The sequence below is a fragment of the Heterodontus francisci genome, chromosome 1, assembly GCF_036365525.1.
Source record: "Heterodontus francisci isolate sHetFra1 chromosome 1, sHetFra1.hap1, whole genome shotgun sequence".
Taxonomy (NCBI): Eukaryota; Metazoa; Chordata; class Chondrichthyes; order Heterodontiformes; family Heterodontidae; genus Heterodontus; species Heterodontus francisci.
Window position 1 is genome coordinate 286,826,337 of NC_090371.1, and position 27,682 is coordinate 286,854,018.

Below are 27,682 nucleotides of genomic sequence, written 5' to 3' on the forward strand. Positions count from 1 at the left end.
GTTTGCAGACGCCGTTAAAGTGGAGACATGGACGGCCAGTGGGTCTGATAACAGTGACGAGCTCGCTGTACAATGTGTCCTTGGGGATCCTGCCATCTTCCACGCGGTTCACATGGCCAAGCCATCTCAAGTGCTGCTGGCTCAGTAGGGTGTATATGCTTGGGATGTTGGCCGCCTCAAGGACTTCTGCGTTGGAGATACGATCCTGCCACCTGAAGCTAAGGATTCTCCGGAGGCAGCGAAGATGGAATAAGCTGAGACGTCGCTCTTGGCTGACATACGTTGCCCAGGCCTCGCTGCCATAGAGCAAGGTACTGAGGACAACGGCTTGAAACACTCGGACTTTTGTGTTCCGTGTCAGTGCGCCATTTTCCCACACCCTCTTGGCCAGTCCAGACATAGCAGCGGACGCCTTTCCCATGCACTTGTTGACTTCTGCATCGAGAGACAGGTTACTGGTGATAGTTGAGCCTACGGAGGTGAACTCTTGAACCACTTCCAGAGCGTGGTCCCCGATATTGATGGATGGAGCAGTTTTGACATCCTGTCCCATGATGTTTGTTTTCGAGGCTGATGGTTAGGCCAAATTCGTTGCAGGCAGCCGTAATCCTGTCAATGAGTCTCTGCAGACACTCTTCTGTGTGGGATGTTAATGCAGCATCGTCAGCAAAGAGGAGTTCCCTGATGAGGACTTTCCGTACTTTGGTCTTCGCTCTTAAACGTGCAAGGTTGAACAACCTGCCATCTGATCTTGTGTGGAGGAAAATTCCTTCTTCTGAAGACTTGAATGCAAGTAAGAGCAGCAGGGAGAAGAAGATCCCAAACAGTGTGGGTGCGAGAACACAGCCCTGTTTCATGCCACTCAGGATAGGAAAGGGGCCTGATGAGGCACTGCTATGCTGAATTGTGCCTTTCATATCGTCATGGAATGAGGTGATGATACTTAGTAGCTTTGGTGGACATCCGATCTTTTCTAGTAGTCTGAAGAGACCACGTCTGCTGAAGAGGTCAAAGGCTTTGGTGAGATCTATGAAAGCAACGTAGAGGGGCATCTGTTGTTCGCGGCATTTCTCCTGTAGCTGTCGAAGGGAGAACAGTATGTCAATGGTGGATCTCTCTGCTCGAAAGCTGCACTGTGCCTCAGGGTAGACACGCTCAGCCAGCTTCTGGAGTCTGTTTAAAACCACTCGAACAAAGACTTTCCCCACTATGCTGAGCAGGGAGATTCCACGGTAATTGTTGCAGTCACCGCGGTCACCCTTGTTCTTATAGAGGGTGATGATATTGGCATCGCGCATGTCCTGTGGTACTGCTCCCTTATCCCAGCACAGGCAAAGCAGTTCATGGAGTGCTGAGAGTATAGCAGGCTTGGCACTCTTGATTATTTCAGGGGTAATGCCATCCTTCCTAGGGGCTTTTCCACTGGCTAGAGAATCAATGGCATCACTGTGTTCCGATTTTGTTGGCTGTTCGTCCAGCTCATCCATGAATGGCAGAGACTGGGCTGCATTGAGTTACTAAACTCAGATCTAATACTGTGATAAACATGCAGAATACAACATTGTTTCAACACTGCATGTATGACCTGAAATCTGTGAAGCAATGAGATTTTAAGAAACATTTTACAATTTGTTGCCATGTATTAAGCCACAGTGCAAAAACTTCACCTGATCAAGATCTACTACGTTCTCGGCTGCACTCAAGAGAAACAGAGAAATGGAATTCTTTATTTCCATTAACAGGATTATAAAGTTCACCGTCACACATCTGAAAGGAGCTGAGAGACAAGTGCACATAACCTAATGAACAAATAAGAGCCCCAGACTTGTAATTCTTCTTTTGGGCCTCCTTATCTCGAGAGACAATGGATACGCGCCTGGAGGTGGTCAGTGGTTTGTGAAGCAGCGCCTGGAGTGGCTATAAAGGCCAATTCTGGAGTGACAGGCTCTTCCACAGGTGCTGCAGAGAAATTTGTTTGTTGGGGCTGTTGCACAGTTGGCTCTCCCCTTGCGCCTCTGTCTTTTTTCCTGCCAACTACTAAGTCTCTTCGACTCGCCACAATTTAGCCCTGTCTTTATGGCTGCCCGCCAGCTCTGGCGAATGCTGGCAACTGACTCCCACGACTTGTGATCAATGTCACACGATTTCATGTCGCGTTTGCAGACGTCTTTATAACGGAGACATGGACGGCCGGTGGGTCTGATACCAGTGGCGAGCTCGCTGTACAATGTGTCTTTGGGGATCCTGCCATCTTCCATGAGGCTCACATGGCCAAGCCATCTCAAGCGCCGCTGACTCAGTAGTGTGTATAAGCTGGGGATGTTGGCCGCTTCAAGGACTTCTGTGTTGGAGATATAGTCCTGCCACCTGATGCCAAGTATTCTCCGAAGGCAGCGAAGATGGAATGAATTGAGACGTCGCTCTTGGCTGGCATACGTTGTCCAGGCCTCGCTGCCGTAGAGCAAGGTACTGAGGACACAGGCCTGATACACTCGGACTTTTGTGTTCCGTGTCAGTGCACCATTTTCCCACACTCTCTTGGCCAGTCTGAACATAGCAGTGGAAGCCTTACCCATGCGCTTGTTGATTTCTGCATCTAGAGACAGGTTACTGGTGATAGTTGAGCCTAGGTAGGTGAACTCTTGAACCACTTCCAGAGCGTGGTCGCCAATATTGATGGATGGAGCATTTCTGACATCCTGCCCCATGATGTTCGTTTTCTTGAGGCTGATGGTTAGGCCAAATTCATTGCAGGCAGACGCAAACCTGTCGATGAGACTCTGCAGGCATTCTTCAGTGTGAGATGTTAAAGCAGCATCGTCAGCAAAGAGGAGTTCTCTGATGAGGACTTTCCGTACTTTGGACTTCGCTCTTAGACGGGCAAGGTTGAACAACCTGCCCCCTGATCTTGTGTGGAGGAAAATTCCTTCTTCAGAGGATTTGAACGCATGTGAAAGCAGCAGGGAGAAGAAAATCCCAAAAAGTGTGGGTGCGAGAACACAGCCCTGTTTCACACCACTCAGGATAAGAAAGGGCTCTGATGAGGAGCCACCATGTTGAATTGTGCCTTTCATATTGTCATGGAATGAGGTGATGATACTTAGTAGCTTTGGTGGACATCCGATCTTTTCTGGTAGTCTGAAGAGACCACGTCTGCTGACGAGGTCAAAGGCTTTGGTGAGATCAATGAAAGCAATGTAGAGGGGCATCTGTTGTTCACGGCATTTCTCCTGTATCTGACGAAGGGAGAACAGCATGTCAATAGTCGATCTCTCTGCACGAAAGCCACACTGTGCCTCAGGGTAGACGCTCTCGGCCAGCTTCTGGAGCCTGTTCAGAGCGACTCGAGCAAAGACTTTCCCCACTATGCTGAGCAGGGAGATTCCACGGTAGTTGTTGCAGTCACCGCGGTCACCTTTGTTTTTATAGAGGGTGATGATGTTGGCATCGCGCATGTCCTGGGGTACTGCTCCCTCGTCCCAGCACAGGCATAGCAGTTCATGTAGTGCTGAGAGTATAGCAGGCTTGGCACTCTTGATTATTTCAGGGGTAATGCTGTCCTTCCCAGGGGCTTTTCCGCTGGCTAGGGAATCAATGGCATCACTGAGTTCCGATTTGGTTGGCTGTATGTCCAGCTCATCCATGACTGGTAGAGGCTGGGCTGCATTGAGGGCAGTCTCAGTGACAGCATTCTCCCTGGAGTACAGTTCTAGGTAGTGCTCAACCCAGCGGTCCATCTGTTTGCGTTGGTCAGTGATTATGTCCCCCGATTTAGATTTGAGGGGGTTGATCTTCTTGATGGTTGGCCCAAGAGCTCTCTTCATGCCATCATACATTCCTCTGATGTTTCCGGTGTCTGAGGCCAGCTGAATATGACTGCATAGGTGTTGCCAGTAGTCGTTTGCGCAACGCCTAGCTGTTCTTTGTGCAGTACTTCTGGCTGCTTTAAGTGCTGCGGATGTTAAATCGCTGGGGGCTTTCTTGTAGTTCAAAAGTGCAATGCGCTTAGCGGCTATGACAGGTTCCAGCTCTTCATTATGAGATTGAAACCAGTCTGCATTTCTCTTCGCACTTTTGCCGTAGGTGGTCAAAGCTGACTCATAGATGGATCTCCATTAAATATAAATCAAACATATTGATGTAGATTGTGCATTTCTGAATAAAAACACATTGTAGGAGCAGGACATTTAATGGGGAAATGTGGAAAGGTTGAGAAATGTTAGTCTCGACCCATTCCTCGCCACCTGTTGAAATACTGAACTGTAGTCAAGGTGTGTGGAAACCTAATTGGTATTAAAAGAACAGCAAAATATTGCAGATGCTGGAAATGTGAAATAAAAGCAGAAAATGCTGGAAATACTCAGCGGATCCAGAGAGAGAAACACTCTGCTTCCCGTAAGGACTTTATTCCATTCTTCCACTTTCTTTTCCCTGTCGCATCTGTTCGGATGATGCAATCTTCTATACCAGTGCTTCTGATGTGTCTTCCTCTTTTCTCAACTGAGGATTTCCCCCAACTGAGTTCACAGAGTCCTTGACAGCATTCAATCTATTTCTCGCACATCTACTCTCACATCTTCCCCTCCCTCCCAGAACCAGGATACGGTTCCTCCTGTCTTCATCTTCTACCCTACCAGCCTCCGTATTCAACGGATCACCCTCGACCATTTCCGCCACCTCCAGCGTGATGCCACCACCAAACACATCTCTCTCCACTCACCCCCCACCCCGTCCTTTCAGCATTCCGAAGGGACCATTCCCTCCACGACACCCTGGTCTACTCCTCAGTCTCAACACCCCTCCCTTTCCTACGGCCCTTTTACCTCCTCCCTTCTCACCGTCCATGGCCCCAAAAGCTCCTTCCAAGTGGAACAGCGATTTACTTGTACTTCTTTCAATTTGGGATACTGCATTTGCTGCTTACACTACAGTCTGCTCGACACTGGAGAGACCAAAGACAGACTGGGCGACTGCTTTGCAGAACCCCTCCGTTCAGTCCGCAAGCAGACTCCCAACTTCCAGTCGCCTGTCATTTTAATTCTCCAGCTTGCTCCCACTCTGACCTTTCCATTCTTGGCATGCTAGAGTGTTCCAATGAAGCTCAAGGCAAGCTCAAAGAACAGCACCTCATCTTTCGACTGGGCACTTTACAGCCTTCTGGACTCAACATTGAGTTCAACAATTTTAGATCATAACCTCTGCCCCCATTTTGTTTCATGTTTCTTTGCTGGTTTGGTCTCTTTTTTCTTTCTATTTCCTTTACTTTGCATTCACATGGCTGCTATCCTGCCATTCACACCTCAAGATATATCTTTTGTTTCTTTACTTGTCCCATTACCACTCCCTTTGACCTTGCATCATGAAACCTTTTGCCATTTAATCGGTCCTGCCCTCCACCCAATCACAGACCTTCCTTTTAGCTTTTCTTCCCACCCGCTCCCTTTTCACTTGTTTAAAAGCTATCACATTTCTAACTTTCCCCAGTTCTGATGAAAGGAGACAAACCTGAAATGTTCACTGTCTCTCACCAGATGCTGCCAGACCTGCTGAGTATTTCCAGCACTTTGTTTTTATATCTATACTAAAAGGAGCTTATTTATACTTTTACATCTAATTGTTCCGAATCATGCTGTACTGTTATGAAAAATAACACTGTACCACATGTAGCAACTTACCCACTTCTATCACATTTCATTCAGTAGAATGAGTATTCAACTTTTTAAAACCAGAATTAGAACAAAGGATTGCAAAGATTATTTCAGCCCATCTGGGTCAACAGAGCACACATCTCACTACACACATCCCTCACTCGACTTTCTTGCCAAATGCCAGCCTTCTGAAACATACTTATGTTAATATGCTTAATCCACTCCCTGGACCATCATTTCAAACATGCACAATCCTCTGCACTTAATGGCAATATCTAATCAAAGCATAGTATGATTAGAACAAGTCAGCATGGTTTTACTAAAGGGAGATCCTGCTTGACAAATTTATTAGAATTTTTTGAAGATGTAACTAAGTAGTGTAGATAAAGGGGAACTAGTAGATGCAGTTTACCTGGATTTCCAAAAGGTATTTGACAAGGGGCCACACAAAAGGTTAATAGGCAAGATAAGGGATCATGCTGTTGGGGGTAATATATTAGCATGGATAGAAGATTGGTTAACAGACAGGAAGCAGAGAGTGGGCATAAATGGGGCATTTTCAATCTGGTAGACAGTGAATAGTGGGGTGCCACAAGTATTAGTGCTGGGGCCTCAGCTATATACAGGACATTCGGAAGGGGGAGGGTGAACAGCCAGTGGCCGTGGTACACATTGGTACAAACGACATAGGTTAAAAACAGGGATGAGGTTCTAAAAGTAGAATATAGGGAGTTAGGAACTAAGTTGAAAAGTAGGACCTCAAAGGTAATGATCTCAGGATTACTACCAGTGCCACGCGCTAGTCAGAGTAGAAATAGCAGGATATATCGGATGAACATGTGGCTCAAGAAATGGTTTGAGGGGGAGGGTTTTAGATCCCTGAGACATTGGGATCGTTCTGGGGGAGGTAGGACCAGTACAAACTGGATGGGTTACACCTGGGCCGGTCCAGGACTGATGTCCGAGGGGGAGTATTTGCGAGAGTGGTTGGGGAGGGTTTAAACTAAAATGGCAGGGGATGGGAACCTTTGCAAGGAGTCAGGGGCGAGTGGGGGGGGTGTGGGGGGGGGAAATCAAGGACAAGAACAAAAAATAGGGGAGTAAGAAAAGTGATAGGCAGAGAAATCAAGGGCCAGAATCAAACAGGGCCACATTTGGAGTTGCATTGCTGGTTAAAGAGGAAATTAATGCAATAGTGAGGAAGGATATTAGCTCTGACGATGTGGAATATGTCTGGGTAGAGCTGAGAAACATTAAGGGGCAAAAAACGTTTGTGGGGGTTGTATATAGACCCCCAAACTGTAGTGGTGATGTTGGGAATGGCATTAAACAGGAAATTAGAGATGCATGCGATAAAGGAACATCTGTAATTATGGGTGACTTTAATCTACATATAGATTGGGCAAGTCAAATTAGTCAATGCCGAAGAGGAGGCATTCATGGAGTGCATACGGGATGGTTTTCTGGACCAATACATTGAGGAACCAACTAGAGAACAGGCCATCCTAGACTGGGTATTGTGCAATGAGAGAGGAATAATTGACAATCTAGTTGTGCAAGACCCCTTGGGGATGAGCGACCATAATATGATAGAATTCTTCATCAAGATGGAGAGTGACGTCGTTGATTCTGAGACTAGGGTCCTGAATCTTAATAAAGGAAACTACGAAGGTATGAGGCGCGAGTTGGCTATGACGGATTGGGAAACGTTACTGAAAGGGATGACTGTGGATAGGCAATGGCAAACATTGAAAGAGTGCATGGATGAACTGCAACAATTGTTTATTCCTATCTGGCGCAAAAGTAAAATGGGAAAGGTAGACAAACCATGGTTTACAAGGGAAATTAGAGATAGCATTAGATCGAAGGAAGAGGCATATAAATTCACCAGAAAAAACAACAGACCTGAGGATTGGGAGCAGTTTAGAATTCAGCAAAGGAGGACCAAGGGATTGATTAAGAAGGGCAAAGTAGAGTATGAGAGTAAGCTTGCGAGGAACATAAAAACTGACTGTAAAAGTTTCTGTAGGTATGTGAAGGCAAAATGATTGCTGAAGACAAATGTAGGTCCCTTACAGTCAAACAGGGGAATTCATTATGGGGAACAAAGAAAGGGCTGACCAACTAAATGCATACTTTGGTTCAGTCTTCACAAAGGAGGACACAAATAACATACCAAAAATGTTGGGGAACACAGGGTTAGTGAGAGGGAGGAACTGAAGGAAATCAGTATTAGTAGAGAAATAGTGTTGGGGAAATTGATGGGATTGAAGGCTGATAACTCCCCAGGGCCTGATAATCTACATCCCTGACTACTTAAGGAAGTGGCCCTAGAAATAGTGGATGCATTGTTGGTCATCTTTCAAGATTCTATAGACTCTGGAACAGTTTCTACAGATTGGAGGGTAGCTAACGTAACCCCACTATTTAAAAAGGGAGGTAGAGAGAAAACAGGGAATTATGGACCAGTCAGCCTGATGTCAGTAGTGGGGAAAATTCTAAAGTCCATTATCAAAGAATTTATAGCAGAGCACCTGGAGAACAGTGGTAGAATCGGACAGAGTCAGCATGGATTTACAAAAGGGAAATCATGCTTGACAAATCTACTAGAATTCTTCGAGGATGTAACTAGTAGAGTTGATGAGGGGGAGCCAGTGGATGTGGTTTATTTGGACTTTCAGAAGGCTTTCGACAAAGGCCCACGTAAGAGAATAGCGTGTAAAATTAAAGCGCATGGGATTGGGGGTAGTGTATTGCGATGGATAGAAAATTGGTTGGCAGACAGGAAACAAAGAGTAGGGATAAACGCGTCTTTCTCCGAATGGCAGGCAGTGACTAGTGGGGTACCGCAGGGATCGGTGCTAGGACCCCAGTTATTCACAATATATATTAATGATTTAGATGTAATATCTCTAAATTTGCAGATGACACAAAACTGGGTGGGAGGGTGAGTTGTGAGCAGGATGCAGAGAGGCTTCAGGGTGGTTTGGACAAGTTGAGTGAGTTGGCTAATGCATGGCAGATGCAGTATAATGTGGATAAATGTGAGGTTATCCACTTTGGTAGCAAAAACAGGAAGGTAGATTATCTGAACAGCTATAAACAGAGAGGGGGAATATGCAACGAGATCTGGGTGTTCTCGAACACCAGTTGCTGAAGGGAAACATGCAGGTGCAACAGGCGGTAAAAAGGGCAAATGGTATTTTGGCCTTCAGAGCGAGAGGATTAGAGTACAGGAGCAGGGATGTCTTGCTGCAATTATACAGGGCCTTGGTGAGGCCATGCCTGGAATATTGTGCGCAGTTTTGGTCTCCTTATCTGAGGAAGGATGTTCTTGCTATAGAGGGAGTGCAGCGAAGGTTTATCAGACTTATTCCTGGGATGGCGGGACTAACGTATGAGGAGAGATTGAGTCAGTTAGGATTATATTCACTGGAGTTCAAAAGAGTGAGGGGGGAATCTCATAGAAACCTATAAAATTCTAACAGGACTTGACAGGCTAGATGCAGGAAGGATATTCCCGATGGTGGGGGAGGCCAGAACCAGGGGTCACAAGGATACGGGGCAAATCTTTCAGGACTGAGATGGAGAAATTTCTTCACCCAGAGAGTGGGGAGCCTGTGGAATTCACAACCACAGAAAGCAGTTGAGACCAAAACGTTGTATGTTTTCAAGAAGGAGTTAGATATAGCTCTTGGGGCGGAAGGGATCAAAGGATATGGGGGGAAAGCGGGAACAGGTTACGAAGTTGGATGAACAGCCATGATCATAACGAATGGCGGAGCAGGCTCGAAGGGCCGAGTGGCCTACTCCTGCTCCTATTTTCGATGTTTCTATATTTACACTCTATATTAATGACTTGGATGAAGAGATAGAGAATAATGTATCTAAGTTTGCTGATGATACAAAGCTTGGTGGAAAGATAAGCTGCAGGGAGGATGTAGAGAGGCTGCAAAGAGATATAGACAGGTTAGGTGAGTGGGCAACAAGATGGCAAATGGAGTACAATGTGGGGAAATATGAAGTTGTTCACATTGATTGTGAAAACAGCAAAGCAGAATATTCAAAAGGTGTGAAACTGGTTAAGTGTTGATGTTCAGAGAGACTTGGGAGTACTCATACAAGGAACGCACAAAGTTAACATGCAGATGCAGCAGGAAGGCAAATGGCATGTTGGCCTTCAGTGCAAGGGGACTGGAGTACAGGAATAAAGAAGTTTTACTAAAATTGTACAGGGTTTTTGTGAGACCGCACCTGGAATACTGTGTGCAGTTTTGGTCTCCACATTTAAGAAAGGATATACTTGCACTGGAGGCAGTGCAACAAAGATTTACTAAATTGGTCCATGGGATGAGGGCGCTGTCCTATGATGAGAGGCTGAGGACATTGGGCCTGTATTCTCTGGAGTTTGGAAGAATGAGAGGCGATCTAATTGAGACATACAAGATTCTAAAAGGGCTAGATAGGGTAGAAGCTGAGAGATTGTTCCCACTGGTCAAGAAATCTAGAACACTGGGGCACAATCTCAGGGTAAGGGTCCAATCATTCAGGACTGAGATGGAGGAGAAATTACTACACTCAAAGGGTTGTGAATCTCTACCCCAGATGGTTGTGGATGCTCCATCATTGCATACATTTAAGGCTGGGATAGACAGATTTTTGGTCTTGCACAGAATCAGGAGATAAAGGGAGCAGGCAAAAAGTCGAATTGAAGCCCAAGATCAGCCATGATCATATTGAATGACAGAGCAGGCTCAATGGGCCATAGAATTAGAATAAGAACATTACAGCGCAGTACAGGCCCTTCGGCCCTCGATGTTGCGCCAACCTGTGAAACCATCTGACCTACACTATTCCATTTTCATCCATATGTCTATCCAATGACCACTTAAATGCCCTTAAAGTTGGCGAGTCTACTACTGTTGCAGGCAGGGCGTTCCACGCCCCTACTACTCTGAGTAAAGAAACTACCTCTAACATCTGTCCTATATCTATCACCCCTCAACTTAAAGCTATGTCCCCTCGTGTTTGCCATCACCATCCGAGGAAAAGGACTCTCACTATCCACCCTATCTAACCCTCTGATTATCTTGTATGTCTCTATTAGGTCACCTCTCCTTCTCCTTCTCTCCAACGAAAACAACCTCAAGTCCCTCAGCCTTTCCTCGTAAGACCTTACCTCCATACCAGGCAACATCCTAGTAAATCTCCTCTGCACCCTTTCCAAAGCTTCCACATCCTTCCTATAATGCGGTGACCAGAACTGCACGCAATACTCCAGGTGCGGCCTCACCAGAGCTTTGTACAGCTGCAGCATGACCTCGTGGCTCCGAAACTCGATCCCCCTACTAATAAAAGCTAACACACTATATGCCTTCTTAACAGCTCTATTAACCTGGGTGGCAACTTTCAGGGATTTATGTACCTGGACACCAAGATCTCTCTGCTCATCTACACTACCAAGAATCTTCCCATTAGCCCAGTACTCTGCATTCCTGTTACTCCTTCCAAAGTGAATCACCTCACACTTTTCCGCATTAACCTCCATTTGCCATCTCTCAGCCCAGCTCTGCAGCCTATCTATGTCCCTCTGTACCCGACAACATCCTTCGGCACTATCCACAACTCCACCGACCTTCGTGTCGTCCGCAAATTTACTAACCCACCCTTCTACACCCTCATCCAGGTCATTTATAAAAATGACAAACAGCAGTGGCCCCAAAACAGATCCTTGCGGTACACCACTAGTAACTAAACTCCAGGATGAACATTTGCCATCAACCACCACCCTCTGTCTTCTTTCAGCTAGCCAATTTCTGATCCAAAGCTCTAAATCACCTTCAACCCCATACTTCCGTATTTTCTGCAATAGCCTACCGTGGGGAACCTTAACAAACGCCTTACTGAAATCCATATACACCACATCCACTGCTTTACCCTCATCCACCTGTTTGGTCACCTTCTCGAAAAACTCAATAAGGTTTGTGAGGCACGAACTACCCTTCACAAAACCGTGCTGACTATCGCTAATGAACTTATTCTTTTCAAGATGATTATAAATCCTGTCTCTTATAACCTTTTCCAACATTTTACCCACAACCGAAGTAAGGCTCACAGGTCTATAATTACCAGGGCTGTCTCTACTACCCTTCTTGAACAAGGGGACAACATTTGCTATCCTCCAGTCTTCCGGCACTATTCCTGTCGACAATGACGACATAAAGATTAAGGACAAAGGCTCTGCAATCTCCTCCCTGGCTTCCCAGAGAATCCTAGGATAAATCCCATCTGGCCCAGGGGACTTATCTATTTTCACACTTTCCAAAATTGCTAACACCTCCTCCTTGTGAACCTCAATCCCATCTAGCCTAGTAGTCTGAATCTCAGTATTCTCCTCGACAACATTCTCTTTCTCTACTGTAAATACTGACGAAAAATATTCATTTAACGCTTCCCCTATCTCCTCTGATTCCACACACAACTTCCCACTTCTATCCTTGATTGGCCCTAATCTAACTCTAGTCATTCTTTTATTCCTGATATACCTATAGAAAGCCTTAGGGTTTTCCTTGATCCTATCCGCCAATGACTTCTCGTGTCCTCTCCTTGCTCTTCTTAGCTCTCCCTTTAGATCCTTCCTGGCTAGCTTGTAACTCTCAAGCGCCCTAACTGAGCCTTCACGTCTCATCCTAACATAAGCCTTCTTCTTCCTCTTGACAAGCGCTTCAACTTCTTTAGTAAACCACGGCTCCCTCGCTCGACAACTTCCTCCCTGCCTGACAGGTACATACTTATCAAGGACACGCAGTAGCTGCTCCTTGAATAAGCTCCACATTTCGATTGTGCCCATCCCCTGCAGTTTCCTTCCCCATCCTACGCATCCTAAATCTTGCCTAATTGCATCATAATTTCCTTTCCCCCAGCTATAATTCTTGCCCTGCGGTATATACCTGTCCCTGCCCATCGCTAAGGTAAACCTAACCGAATTGTGATCACTATCACCAAAGTGCTCACCTACATCTAAATCTAACACCTGGCCGGGTTCATTACCCAGTACCAAATCCAATGTGGCATCGCCCCTGGTTGGCCTGTCTACATACTGTGTCAGAAAACCCTCCTGCACACACTGGACAAAAACTGACCCATCTAAAGTACTCGAACTATAGTATTTCCAGTCAATATTTGGAAAGTTAAAGTCCCCCATAACAACTACCCTGTTCCTCTCGCTCCTGTCGAGAATCATCTTCGCTATCCTTTCCTCTCCATCTCTGGAACTATTCGGAGGTCTATAGAAAACTCCCAACAGGATGACCTCTCCTCTCCTGTTTCTAACCTCGGCCCATACTACCTCAGTAGATGAGGTTCTACTTCTGCTCCCATTTCTGTGTTCTTGTGATCTGTTTATTCATCTTCCCTGTACTGAGCTTCATCCAATGCTCCTTTTTTCAGGCCATAGTGAACAGCTTCACAAGGTTTTACTTCTTGATACTCTAAGGTTCCTGAATATCTCAATAAATCTACACAAAGTCTTGCCTTCTCCAGCACCCAGCTTCTATCGTCTCTATTTGGAGCTCAAATTTTGGGAGTTCCAAAGTCTTTCTCCTGGTTTTGTCCACATTTGAGTTTTAGTTTAAAAAAAGTAGCAATACCAAACATTACAGATACTTACAGAAGCAATGTCAAGGAACTTCAAGATGGGTGGAAGAGGTTCCACAGTTTTAACCAGCAGCTTCTGTTTGCACAATGGATGATAGGTTAGCATCACTTACTCTCGCTTTGAAACAACATACCACCTGTAGACTCTGATTCAACAATAACCCAATTTGTAAAGAAATTGATGGGCTGTTGTTTAATAGCCCGAAGCAAATTACAACATTTGTTGCTTTTTCTCCACTGAAATGCAGTAGGAGGTCTGCTGAGGGCTACAATGAGGCAATGTTGGGCAATGAACTCGCTGATTGAGGCCCCCACTCAGTGAGCAATGTTCTCGAATCCAGGCTGGCAGCTAAGTGGGGGGGGGGCGAGGCACCAAGGTACATATGCAAGAATGAATCACACTGCACATAATCTCTTAGCACTGCCAAACATGGAATTCCCTCACAAGCATTGTCGGCTGGCCCTTACTCGACTTATCCCGCATAGCTGGCATTCGGCATCAAACTGTGAGCCAAACCTCAGCTCTGCCTTTTTTGTTTTAACACCAGGCACCCACTTCACAGTGATGCCAGATCAAATGACAGCTCCATACTGTCACGCTCCTGCAGCACCCTTACTCTCTTGCAGCCTCCACGTCGCACAATTACAGTTTAGCTCTGCCCTCATCTTTCTTCCTTTTCTGTCTTCACTTTCATTCTTGTTTCTTACTCTTCCTTTTGTGACTTCTTACCTCTTAGAATCATAGAAAGTTTACAGCACAGAAAGAGGCTACTTGGCCCATCGTGTCTGCAGCGGACAAAAAACGAGCCACCCAGTCTAATCCCACTTTCCAGGATTTGGTCTGTAGCTCTGCAGGTTATGACACTTGAGGTTCATATCCAGACACCTTTTAAATGAGTTATGGGTTTCTGCCTCTACTACCCTTTCAGGCACCTAAAGGCCTGCTACTTGACCTGACCCCGATAGGACCAGACATGTGTCGGGTTCGGGTCGGGTCGCACTTCCGGGTTCAGCATTCGGGCCTGGTCGGACACACTCTATCACAGGTAAGTGGCTCCAATGTTAATTTATTTTCTGTACTAGAAAGGTGGTTTTGTTACAGTTATTTTAAGCTTGTGCAGATCAGCAAGAAATTGAAAAACGGAAAGTAAGTTAACTGATGGTTGGGTCGGGTGCGGAAATAAATGGAAGGGCTCGGGTCAGGTATTTTTTTTTTTTGCAGACCCGAGCAGGCCTTTACCCCCACCACCCTCTGGGTGAAAAAAACTTTCCCTCATCTCCCCTTTAATCTTTCTACCAATCACTTCAAATCTATGCCCCCTCGTCACTGACCTCTCTGCTAAGATGAATAGACCCTTCACTTCCACTCTATCCAGGCCCCTCAAAATTTTGTACATTTCAATCAGATCTCCCCTCAGCCTTCTCTGTTCCAAGGAGTACAACCCCAACCTATCCAATCTTTCCTCATAGCTGCATTTTTCCAATCCCGGCAACATCCTCATAAATCTCCTCTGTACCCTCTCTAGTGCAATTACATCCTTTCTGTAATGAGGTGACCAGAACTGCACATAGTACACTAAGCTGTGGCCTAACCAATGAGTTATACAGTTCTGGCATAACCTCCCTGCTCTTGTATTCTATACCTCAGGTAATAAAGGAAAGGATTCCATATGCCTTCTTAACTACCTTATCGATCTGTCCTGCTACCTTCAGTGATCTGTCGGCATTCACTCCAAGAACGCTCACTTCCTCTACACCTCTCAGTATTTTCCCATTAATCATGTATTTCTTTGTCTTGTTTGACCTCGCCAAATGCATCACCTTACACTTCTCCAGGTTGAATTCTATTTGCCACATTTCTGCCCACCTGACCAGTCCATCAATATCTTCCTTTACCTACAGCTATCCTCCTCACTATCTACACACGGCCAATCAGGTTGCTACATGAAGGAAATGGATGAGATCTTTGAAGGTCCAAGACTGCAGCAGATTTAAAAAAACTGGGCTCCCTCCAAAGTTCAGTAAGGGAGAAGCTCAACATTGTTGGAGAGTTCAGTCACAGCACTGGGACGTGACTTTAACACCTGATTTAAATCAGTTTGGCAGGGAATTGCCTGACAAGGGCAATGAGGTCACCAAAACTCTCATTTCAGATTTTAATAAAGTAGAATAAAAATCTAACATTACATACAACTCAACAGCTTTATGACACAAGAGGAGAACTGATATTCCTTAAGATGTTATGGATCAAAAAAATTAGCCAACAATCACTTACCTGGTGAACTCCATATAAATGCAGTGACTGGCATATTAAGAACAATCTGTTGAAATAGTACAATACTGCAAGTTGGAAACATAGCATTTCCTCAAGCTGGAATTTTTTTGCCAGATGTACAGTTTGAGTAGATTCATACCAAAAATCAGGGTTTTGCACTGACAGTGGAGTCTGTAGCTATTGCATACACCTGAAAGCTGCTAACCTCGGTCTCCCTAAACAATGCATGAGACACTATGGTAACACATGTCAATTTCTGCAGTTAATCGCACACAATTATATTGTATTGGAGAAAACGACCCATCAGTCTCAATGCCTCGGAAATAGCAAATCCTACCAGAAACCTATCAAACTTTCTCCAATGCTGATCAAACTCTCATTCAAATTTGACAATTAATCCCATTGCCACCCTTACTGCCCATTCTGAGCTTTCAGCACCCTCCATGTAAGTGTAGTTAATTTCAATCTTTCATCCATCGCTGCTTAAAGAGGTTTGGTCCTCATTATGGGGAGTAAAACTACAAAGGCAGAAGGGTTGGACTCCAACACATGCAGTTACTACTGCCTCCATACTGTCGTCTTCTAAGCACCTGAACCCCAATAGCAATCCCCTTTGCAAGGAACAGATGTTTCTTAATCCATTCATTATTTTAAATATCTCATTCAGATCACCGAACATTTTCATCCCAAAGGAATCCGAGTGATCATCCTAATTGTCCTGTCATAAATTGGTTGTAATTGTGATTTCCAAATTGGTCACAGCTTAAGAAAACATGTGGAACTATTAAACTCACATCTTTTAGGGACAAATTCAGGATGACGAATTGCCTCCCTGGTGCCACAATCAAGGATGTCACTGAATGGCTGCAGAGCACCTAGGTGGGGAGGGTGAACAGCCAGCGATCGTGGTCCACATTGATACTAACGACATAGGCAGGAAGAGGGATGTGGCTCTGCAGTCAGAATTTAGGGAGCTAGCTAAGAAATTAGCAAGCAGGACCTCAAAAGTAGTAATCTCTGGATTACTCCCAGTACCATACACAAGTGAGTATAAAAATAGGAGGATAGAGCAGATGAATGCATGGCTGGAAAGATGGTACTGGAAGGGAGGGTTTTAGATTCCTGGGACACTGGGACCAGTTCTGGAGAAGGTGGGACCTGTACAGGCCAGATGGGTTGCACCTGAACAGAGCTGGGATAAATTTCCTCGTGGGGCAATTTGCTAGTGCTATTGGGGAGGGTTTAAATTAACATGGCAGGAGGGTGGGAACTGGGAGGAAATATTAGAGAGGAATACCAAGGTGCACAGAATACTGGGAGAGACAGATAGCACTAGAGTTGGAAATAGTAAAGTATTAGGTGGGGTCAGAGTAAAAGGGAAAATAATAGTGTCTAAATTAGGGATACTGTGCACGTATGTGAATGTGCGGAGTGTGGTAAATAAGGTGGGTGAGCTGTAGGTGCAGATAGTCACGTGGAAGTATGATGTTGTGGAGACAGCAGAGACCTGGCTCAAAGAAGGGCAGGACTGGGTACTAAATATTCCTGGATACAAGGTGTTCAGGAAAGATCGGAAAAAGGAAGGGGGAGGGGTGGCAGTTTTGAACATTACAGTGCTGGAGAGAGGGGGCATCCCAGAGGGGTCAAGGACAGAATCTATTTGGCTGGAACTGAGGAACAAAATAGGTGCAAATACATTGCAGAGCGCAGTCTGTCGGCCAACAACTAGCGGGAAAGATGTAGAGGGAGAAATTTGCAAGGAAATTACAGACAGCTGCAGGAGTTATAGACTGGTTATAATGGGGAACTTTAATTATCCAAATATAGACTGGGATAGTAGTAGTGTAAAGGGCAGAGAGGGGCTAGATTTCCTAGAGTCTGTTCAGGAGAATTTTTACAGCAGTATGTTTCTAATCCAATAGGCTACCTTCAAAGAGGAGATAGCTTGGGCACAGTCAAGGTACATTCCCACAAAGTGGAAAGGTAGGGCAAACAAATTCAGAGCCCCCTTAATGATAAAAATGTATGAGCGGGTAAGGAAGGGGTCTCAGGCTCCCCTTCTCTGGTTTGGCCGTAACAGGGTTTATCTTTTAAAACAGCGATTTTAGCTGACCACTTCAGTGAGCCTTAGCTCACTGCACTCTCAGTACAACTGCAAATGAACCAGACAGGTTTTCTTAGGTTTAAACAAGATACAAGTTTACTAGCCTTATCACTCTAACTCAGTTAAAATTACTAAAATATGCGATTCCACTACGCTCATATGCATACAAGGGGCGCGCGCACACACTTGCTTCTCTGGTACCAGGCGGCCGAAGAGGGGCTCTGCAGTCTTGAAGTCTAAGCTGCCACTGTGGGTTCCCTGGGACTTTGCTGGAGAGAGAGAGAGAGATAGATAGACAGACAGACTTTTCTTCTGCCAGTCCTATTGCAATCTGGCTCCTTTCTGTGCAGCTCAATTCAAAAAGCCCCAGTCTGGCCAGCAGGTAGGTCATGTGACCATCTCTGTTTGAAACAGCAGCTTCTTGGAAGGATGTTGGTGTTCAAAGCTTTCCAGATACACTCAGTGGGGGGAGGAGTTCTGGCTCTGACACGTTCAAAGGATGTTGATCATCACTATTGTCCCCATTGTCTCTCCATTCATGTTTCCGAGCCAGCCTGTCCTCTCAGAATGCTAATGTGCAACCATGTTTTCAGCCACTCAGCTGTGCTTTTTTAAACACGTTATTTGCAATGTCCAGTTAAAAAAAGTTTCATGCAGTGTCCCATATGACAAAATATGGCGGCACAGTGGCGCAGTAGTTAGCACCGCAGCCTCACAGCTCCAGCGACCCGGGTTCAATTCTGGGTACTGCCTGTGTGGAGTTTGCAAGTTCTCCCTGTATCTGCGTGGGTTTTCTCCGGGTGCTCCGGTTTCCTCCCACAAGCCAAAAGACTTGCAGGTTGGTAGGTAAATTGGCCATTATAAATTGCCCCTAGTATAGGTAGGTGGTAGGGAAATATAGGGATAGGTGGGGATGTGATAGGAATATAGGATTAGTATATATGGGTGATTGATGGTCCGCACAGACTCGGTGGGCCGAAGGGCCTGTTTCAGTGCTGTATTTCTAAACTAAACTAAACTATGTATCCAATTTGGCAAGTGTGATTTCCGTCACAAGAAATAGAGATTAAAATAAAGAAGAAAAAGTGTGCTTATGACAGACGTCAGGTGGACAATACAAGCGAGAATCAGGCTGAGTATAGAAAGTCCAGAAGAGAAGTGAAAAAGCAAATAAGAGAAGCAAAGAGAGAGCATGAAAAGAGACTGGCAGCTAATATAAAGGGGAATCCAAAAGTCTTCTATAGGCATATAAATAGTAAAAAGGTAGTAAAAGGAGTGGGGCCGATTAGGGACCCAAAAGGGAATTTACGCATGAAGGCAGGGGGCATGGCTGAGGTTTTAAATGGAAACTTTGCCTCTGTCTTTACCAAGGAAGATGGAGTGAAAGAGGAGATAATTCAGACACTTGAAGGGTTTAAAATTGATAAGGAGGACGTATTAGATAGACTGTCTAGACTTAAAGTTGACAAGGATACCAGGATCAGATGAGATACATCCAAGGATACTAAGTGAAAGTGGAAATTGAAGAGGCCCTGACCATAATTTTTCAGTCTTCCTTAGACTCAGGGGTGGTGGCAGAGGACTGGAGAATTATAAATGTTACACCTTTGTTCAAAAAAGGGTGCAAAGATAAGCCCAGCAACTGCAGGCCAGTCAGTTAAAGTTCGGTGGCAGGGGAGCTTTTAGAAATGATAATTCAGGTCAAAATTAATAGTCACTTGGGAAAATGTGGGTTAATTAGGGAAAGCCAGCACAGATTTGTGAAGGACAAAACGTGTTTAACTAACTTGCTGAAGTTTTTTTGAAGAGGTAACAGAGAGGGTTGATGAAGGTAATGCTGTTGATGTGGTGTACATGAACTTCCAAAAGACTTTTGATAAAGTGCCATAAAACAGACTTATAAGCAAAGATATAAGTCACAGGGAAAAAGGGGGCAGTAGAAACATGGATACAAAATTGGCTGAGCGACATGAAACAGACAGTAGTGGTTAATCGTTGTTTTTCAGACTGGAGGGAGGTTTGTAGTGGAGTTTCCCAAGGATCAGTGTTAGGACCCTTGCTGTTCCTGATTATATATTAATGACCTAGACCATGGTGTACAGGATCCAAAATTCCAAAATTTACAGATGATATGAAACTTGGAAATATTGTGAACTGTGAAGAGAATAGTGTAGAACTTCAAAAGGACAGACCGGTTGGTGGAATGGGTGGACAAGTGGCAGATGAAATTTAATGCAGTGAAGTGATTCATCTTGGTAGGAGGAACGTGGAGAGACAATAGGGCACAATTCTAAAGGGAGTGCAGGAGCTGAGGGACCTGGATGGATATGTGCAGAAATTATTGAAGGTGGCAGGACAGGTGAGAGCACGGTTAATAGAGCATACAGTATCCTAGGCTTCATTAATAGGGGCATAGAGTACAAAAGCAAGGAAGTTATGAGTGGTTAAGGTCTGGAATGCACTAACAGAGTCTGGTGGAGGCAGCTTCAATTGAGACATACAAGAGGGAATTGAATGGTTATCTGAAAAGAAAGAATGTGCAGGACTACGGGGAGAAGGTGAGGTTTGACAGGAGGTAAATTGCTCTTTCGGAGAGCCAGTGCAGGCACGACGGCCCAAGAGGCCTCCTTCTGTGCTGTAACAAATCTGTGATTAAGATTTGGTAACCCATTCAACTCACAATCCTAACAGTCAGAAACAATGACTCTCATTTTCTTGGTCAAAGATAAAACAAAGCCTAAGATGCCAGAATAAAAAAGACTTCAGACAGATGTCTAATGGCGAGATCATAAACTACAATTTCCTTACACCTCGTTCTCTCCCTAAAGGATGCAACTTGTACTAACAGAGCCTTCAGATTCAAGTGCGCATAGTAAATATTGCCCAAATGTCAAAGTCAATGCAGCTTTGTGATCAGCCAATAAACACAACTAAAGTATAGAAAGTTGAGCAGTATCACTTGCTCCACAGAGACAGATCATTGTGACCGAAAATTCACGCAAACATTTGTCAATGTGTTTTACACCAGCTCTTTGCCAGAGTAATGGAGTGCAACAACCCCATCTGGTGGCCTTATTTAGAACTGATTTAAAACTCTTTGGATTGAAACATCTTTAATTGATAAGTTTTTTTAAAGCCAATAAAAATCTGAAATAAACATTCTGGACAAAATAGCAGGTGCATTTACATCTAGAGAGAGAAAGACAGTTCAACAGTCCACAAGTACAGACCACAGACCAGAAAAGCCAACTAGCTGTCAACCATTTAAACTGAGTTACCTCTCAAACTGCATTCTTAATAGGACAAATATTTCTTTTAAGTTCTCAGTCGATCCATGCACTTACAAAGGTGTCAGTAATCACTCCTACACCCATTACAGAAAGGTTTTCACTAGTTCATAGATTACTAGTTACTAGATTCGTTTGCAAGTGACTGTAACTAGCAATTTTTTTTAAGATCACATTACGTTCATACCTCTGAAATAAGCATCATTAATTAACTGGTTAAACCTTGAACAATTTTATTCTGGTACATACAGGTATGTAGGCACTCTGTGACTGTGGTGGCATCAATCAAATATCCATTGCAAAGTCGACATGTGATGTGAGCATTAATGTCCCACAGCTTTATCTTCCTAGTCAGCATCTTTGAACCCTAGAAACAAATAAATACGTTTTTCAAATAAAAGAGGTTACATTTTTAGATATAAAATGAAAAATATCAAGTGAGGAATATCTCAAATTACAAATGACCAAGTCACAGATTATAGAGTCTGATAAATTTGATAATTCACTGCCTGTTCTGTACATTCTGAATACCAGAAGACAATTTCACAAACAAATGTTAAAAGTTATTCTCAGCAATCAAGAACCACACTAGTATTTTTATAAACCAGGGTTGTCCAACCTTTATGAAAGCAAAATACTGCGGATGCTGGAAATCTGAAATAAAAACAAGAAATGCTGGAACCACTCAGCAGGTCTGGCAGCATCTGTGGAAAGAGAAGCAGAGTTAACGTTTCGGGTCAGTGACCCTTCTTCTGACCCGAAACGTTAACTCTGCTTCTCTTTCCACAGATGCTGCCAGACCTGCTGAGTGGTTCCAGCATTTCTTGTTTTTATTTGTCCAACCTTTTTGTGTGTGGGGGGCCACATTATAATTTTTATGAAGCAGCTTCAAATGAGAAGATTAATTTATTGACTTATTTCTTCATCACTATGTTGGACACTGATTTAGTGAGATACCTGGCATTTTTTTTTACTTGCACAAGTAGTGAAAGGTTGCTCGCACACTTCTGATGGCGATGTGGAGTATTCCGGATATATGTCCATCAGTCAGGACTGATCTGGATCACACTTTGTCTCTCAGCAAACCGTCCCCCCACCTATTCTCTCTCTCTGCTCCCTAACACCCCCGCTACTCTCTCTGCTTCTCTCCCTCCGCCCCCCCCCTCCACACCCCTCTACCTCTCCCCCTCCACACCCCTCTACCTCTCCCCCCTCCACATCCTCCCTCTCCCTCCTCCACGTCCCCTCTCCCCCCTCCACGCCCCCTCTCCCTCTCCCCCCTCCACGCCCCCTCTCCCTCTCCCCCCTCCACGCCCCCTCTCCCTCCTCCACGCCCCCTCTCCCTCTTCCACGCCCCCTCTCCCTCTTCCACGCCCCCTCTCCCTCTCCCCCCTCCCTCTCCCCCCTCCACGCCCCCTCTCCCTCTCCCCCCTCCACGCCCCCTCTCCCTCTCCCCCCTCCACGCCCCCTCACCCTCTCCCCCCTCCACGCCCCCTCACCCTCTCCCCCTCCACGCCCCCTCACCCTCTCCCCCCTCCACGCCCCCTCTCCCCCTCCCCCCTCCACTTCCCTCTCCCCCTCCCCCCTCCACTTCCCTCTCCCCCTCCCCCCTCCACTTCCCTCTCCCTCTCCCCCCTCCACTTCCCTCTCCCTCTCCCCCCTCCACCCCTCTCCCTCTCCCCTCCCCCCTCCACTTCCCTCTCCCTCTCCCCCCTCCACTTCCCTCTCCCCCCTCCACTTCCCTCTCCCTCTCCCCCCTCCACTTCCCTCTCCCCCTCCCCCCTCCACTTCCCTCTCCCTCTCCCCCCTCCACTTCCCTCTCCCCCTCCCCCCTCCACTTCCCTCTCCCCCTCCCCCCTCCACTTCCCTCTCCCCCTCCCCCCTCCACTTCCCTCTCCCTCTTCCACCCCTCTCCCTCTCCCCCCTCCACCCCTCTCCCTCTCCCCCTCCCCCCACCACGCCCCCTCTCCCTCTCCCCCTCCCCCCACCACGCCCCCTCTCCCTCTCCCCCTCCCCCCACCACGCCCCCTCTCCCTCTCCCCCTCCCCCCACCACGCCCCCTCTCCCCCTCCCCCCACCACGCCCCCTCTCCCTCTCCCCCTCCCCCCACCACGCCCCCTCTCCCTCTCCCCCTCCCCCCACCACGCCCCCTCTCCCTCTCCCCCTCCCCCCACCACGCCCCCTCTCCCTCTCCCCCTCCCCCCACCACGCCCCCTCTCCCTCTCCCCCTCCCCCCACCACGCCCCCTCTCCCTCTCCCCCTCCCCCCACCACGCCCCCTCTCCCTCTCCCCCTCCCCCCACCACGCCCCCTCTCCCTCTCCCCCTCCCCCCACCACGCCCCCTCTCCCTCTCCCCCTCCCCCCACCACGCCCCCTCTCCCTCTCCCCCTCCCCCCACCACGCCCCCTCTCCCTCTCCCCCTCCCCCCACCACGCCCCCTCTCCCTCTCCCCCTCCCCCCACCACGCCCCCTCTCCCTCTCCCCCCACCACGCCCCCTCTCCCCACCACGCCCCCTCTCCCTCTCCCCCTCCCCCCACCACGCCCCCTCTCCCTCTCCCCCTCCCCCCACCACGCCTCCTCTCCCTCTCCCCCTCCCCCCACCACGCCCCCTCTCCCACTCCCCCTCCCCCCACCACGCCCCCTCTCCCTCTCCCCCCTCCACGCCCCCTCTCCCTCTCCCCCCTCCACGCCCCCTCTCCCTCTCCCCCCTCCACGCCCCCTCTCCCTCTCCCCCCTCCACGCCCCCTCTCCCTCTCCCCCCTCCACGCCCCCTCTCCCTCTCCCCCCTCCACGCCCCCTCTCCCTCTCCCCCCTCCACGCCCCCTCTCCCTCTCCCCCCTCCACGCCCCCTCTCCCTCTCCCCCCTCCACGCCCCCTCTCCCTCTCCCCCCTCCACGCCCCCTCTCCCTCTCCCCCCTCCACGCCCCCTCTCCCTCTCCCCCCTCCACGCCCCCTCTCCCTCTCCCCCCTCCACGCCCCCTCTCCCTCTCCCCCCTCCACGCCCCCTCTCCCTCTCCCCCTCCACGCCCCCACTCCACGCCCCCACTCCCTCTCCCTACTCCACGCCCCCTCTCCCTCTCCCCCCTCTCCCTCTCCCCCCTCCACGCCCCCTTTCCCTCTCCCCCCCTCCACGCCCCCTCTCCCTCTCCCCCCCTCCACGCCCCCTCTCCCTCTCCCCCCTCCACGCCCCCTCTCCCTCTCCCCCCCTCCACGCCCCCTCTCCCTCTCCCCCCTCCACGCCCCCTCTCCCCCTCTCCCCCTCCACACCCCTCTCCCTCCTCCACTTCCCTCTCCCTCCAACCCCCCTCCCTCCCCCCTCCACTTCACTCTCCCTCTCCCCCCTCCACACCCCCCCCCCTCTCTCCGCACCCCCTCCACACCCCCCGCTCCCTCTCTCCGCACCCCCTCCACACCCCCCGCTCCCTCTCTCCGCACCCCCTCCACACACCCGCTCCCTCTCTCCGCACCCCCTCCACACACCCGCTCCCTCTCTCCGCACCCCCTCCACACACCCCCTCCCTCTCTCCGCACCCCCTCTCCCCCTCCCTCTCTCCGCACCCCCTCTCCCCCCTCCACGCCCCCTCTCCCTCTCCCCCTCCACGCCCCCTCTCCCTCTCCCCCCTCCACGCCCCCTCTCCCTCTCCCCTCTCTACCTCCTCCACTTCCCTCTCCCTCTCCCCCCTCTACCTCCTCCACTTCCCTCTCCCTCTCCCCCCTCTACCTCCTCCACTTCCCTCTCCCTCCAACCCCCCGCCCACCCCCCTCCCTCTCCCCCCTCCACTTCCCTCTCCCTCTCCCCCCTCCACACCCCCCCCCTCTCTCAGCACCCCCTCCACACCCCCCGCTCCCTCTCTCCGCACCCCCTCCACACACCCCCTCCACGCACCCCCTCCCTCTCTCCGCACCCCCTCCACGCACCCCCTCCCTCTCTCCGCACCCCCTCCACGCACCCCCTCCCTCTCTCCGCACCCCCTCCACGCACCCCCTCCCTCTCTCCGCACCCCCTCCACGCACCCCCTCCCTCTCTCCGCACCCCCTCCACGCACCCCCTCCCTCTCTCCGCACCCCCTCCACGCACCCCCTCCCTCTCTCCGCACCCCCTCTCCCCCTCCCTCTCTCCGCACCCCCTCTCCCCCCTCCACGCACCCTCTCCCCCCTCCACGCCCCCACGCCCCCTCTCCCCTCTCCCCCCTCCACGCCCCCTCTCCCCTCTCCACGCCCCCTCTCCCCTCTCCCCCCTCCACGCCCCCTCTCCCCTCTCCCCCCTCCACGCCCCCTCTCCCCTCTCCACGCCCCCTCTCCCCTCTCCCCCCTCCACGCCCCCTCTCCCCTCTCCCCCCTCCACGCCCCCTCTCCCCTCTCCCCCCTCCACGCCCCCTCTCCCCCCTCCACGCCCCCTCTCCCCTCTCCCCCCTCCACGCCCCCTCTCCCCTCTCCCCCCTCCACGCCCCCTCTCCCCTCTCCCCCCTCCACGCCCCCTCTCCCCCCTCCCCCCTCTCCCTCTCCCCCCTCCACGCCCCCTCTCCCTCTTCCACGCCCCCTCTCCCTCTCCCCCCTCCACGCCCCCTCTCCCCCTCCCCCCTCCACGCCCCCTCTCCCCCCTCCCCCTCCACGCCCCCCCTCCCCCTCCACGCCCCCTCTCCCCCTCCACGCCCCCTCTCCCTCCAACCCCCCACCCACCCCCCTCCCTCTCCCCCCTCCACACCCCCCCCCTCTCTCTGCACCCCCTCCACACCCCCCGCTCCCTCTCTCCGCACCCCCTCCACTCACCCCCTCTCCCCCTCCCTCTCTCCGCACACCCTCTCCCCCTCCCTCTCTCCGCACCCCCTCTCCCTCACCCCGCACCCCCTCCCTCCGCACCCCCTCTCCCTCTCCCTCCCTCCGCACCCCCTCTCCCTCTCCCTCCCTCCGCACCCCCTCTCCCTCTCCCTCCCTCCGCACCCCCTCTCCCTCTCCCTCCCTCCGCACCCCCTCTCCCTCTCCCTCCCTCCGCGCCCCCTCTCCCCCTCCCCCCTCCACGCCCCCTCTCCCCCCTCCCCCTCCACGCCCCCTCTCCCCCTCCACGCCCCCTCTCCCTCCACACCCCCTCTCCCTCCAACCCCCCACCCACCCCCCTCCCTCTCCCCCCTCCACACCCCCCCCCTCTCTCCGCACCCCCTCCACTCACACCCTCTCCCCCTCCCTCTCTCCGCACCCCCTCTCCCTCACCCCGCACCCCCTCCCTCCGCACCCCCTCTCCCTCTCCCTCCCTCCGCACCCCCTCTCCCTCTCCCTCCCTCCGCACCCCCTCTCCCTCTCCCTCCCTCCGCACCCCCTCTCCCTCTCCCTCCCTCCGCACCCCCTCTCCCTCCCTCCGCACCCCCTCTCCCTCTCCCTCCCTCCGCACCCCCTCTCCCTCTCCCTCCCTCCGCACCCCCTCTCCCTCTCCCTCCCTCCGCACCCCCTCTCCCTCTCCCTCCCTCCGCACCCCCTCTCCCTCTCCCTCCCTCCGCACCCCCTCTCCCTCTCCCTCCCTCCGCACCCCCTCTCCCTCTCCCTCCCTCCGCACCCCCTCTCCCTCTCCCTCCCTCCGCACCCCCTCTCCCTCTCCCTCCCTCCGCACCCCCTCTCCCTCTCCCTCCCTCCGCACCCCCTCTCCCTCTCCCTCCCTCCGCACCCCCTCTCCCTCTCCCTCCCTCCGCACCCCCTCTCCCTCTCCCTCCCTCCGCACCCCCTCTCCCTCTCCCTCCCTCCGCACCCCCTCTCCCTCTCCCTCCCTCCGCACCCCCTCTCCCTCTCCCTCCCTCCGCACCCCCTCTCCCTCTCCCTCCCTCCGCACCCCCTCTCCCTCTCCCTCCCTCCGCACCCCCTCTCCCTCTCCCTCCCTCCGCACCCCCTCTCCCTCTCCCTCCCTCCGCACCCCCTCTCCCTCTCCCTCTCCCCGCACCCCCTCTCCCTCTCCCTCTCCCCGCACCCCCTCTCCCTCTCCCTCCCTCCGCACCCCCTCTCCCTCTCCCTCCCTCCGCACCCCCTCTCCCTCTCCCTCCCTCCGCACCCCCTCTCCCTCTCCCTCCCTCCGCACCCCCTCTCCCTCTCCCTCCCTCCGCACCCCCTCTCCCTCTCCCTCCCTCCGCACCCCCTCTCCCTCTCCCTCCCTCCGCACCCCCTCTCCCTCTCCCTCCCTCCGCACCCCCTCTCCCTCTCCCTCCCTCCGCACCCCCTCTCCCTCTCCCTCCCTCCGCACCCCCTCTCCCTCTCCCTCCCTCCGCACCCCCTCTCCCTCTCCCTCCCTCCGCACCCCCTCTCCCTCTCCCTCCCTCCGCACCCCCTCTCCCTCTCCCTCCCTCCGCACCCCCTCTCCCTCTCCCTCCCTCCGCACCCCCTCTCCCTCTCCCTCCCTCCGCACCCCCTCTCCCTCTCCCTCCCTCCGCACCCCCTCTCCCTCTCCCTCCCTCCGCACCCCCTCTCCCTCTCCCTCCCTCCGCACCCCCTCTCCCTCTCCCTCCCTCCGCACCCCCTCTCCCTCTCCCTCCCTCCGCACCCCCTCTCCCTCTCCCTCCCTCCGCACCCCCTCTCCCTCTCCCTCCCTCCGCACCCCCTCTCCCTCTCCCTCCCTCCGCACCCCCTCTCCCTCTCCTACCTCCGCACCCCCTCTCCCTCTCCTACCTCCGCACCCCCTCTCCCTCTCCTACCTCCGCACCCCCTCTCCCTCTCCTACCTCTCCTACCCGCA

General features: G+C 50.7%; 1 protein-coding gene across 2 annotated transcripts in view; it reads right to left on the bottom strand.

Moving 5' to 3' along the window:
* Positions 1-27,682, bottom strand: part of LOC137377586 (polycomb group RING finger protein 3) — a 283,609-nt gene that overhangs the window by 171,687 nt on the left and 84,240 nt on the right. For both annotated transcript variants that reach the window (XM_068047388.1, XM_068047379.1), the window contains exon 3: positions 21,220-21,337. In XM_068047388.1, coding sequence (XP_067903489.1) covers positions 21,220-21,337 — 118 coding nt within the window. The remainder of the gene's footprint in view (positions 1-21,219; positions 21,338-27,682) is intronic.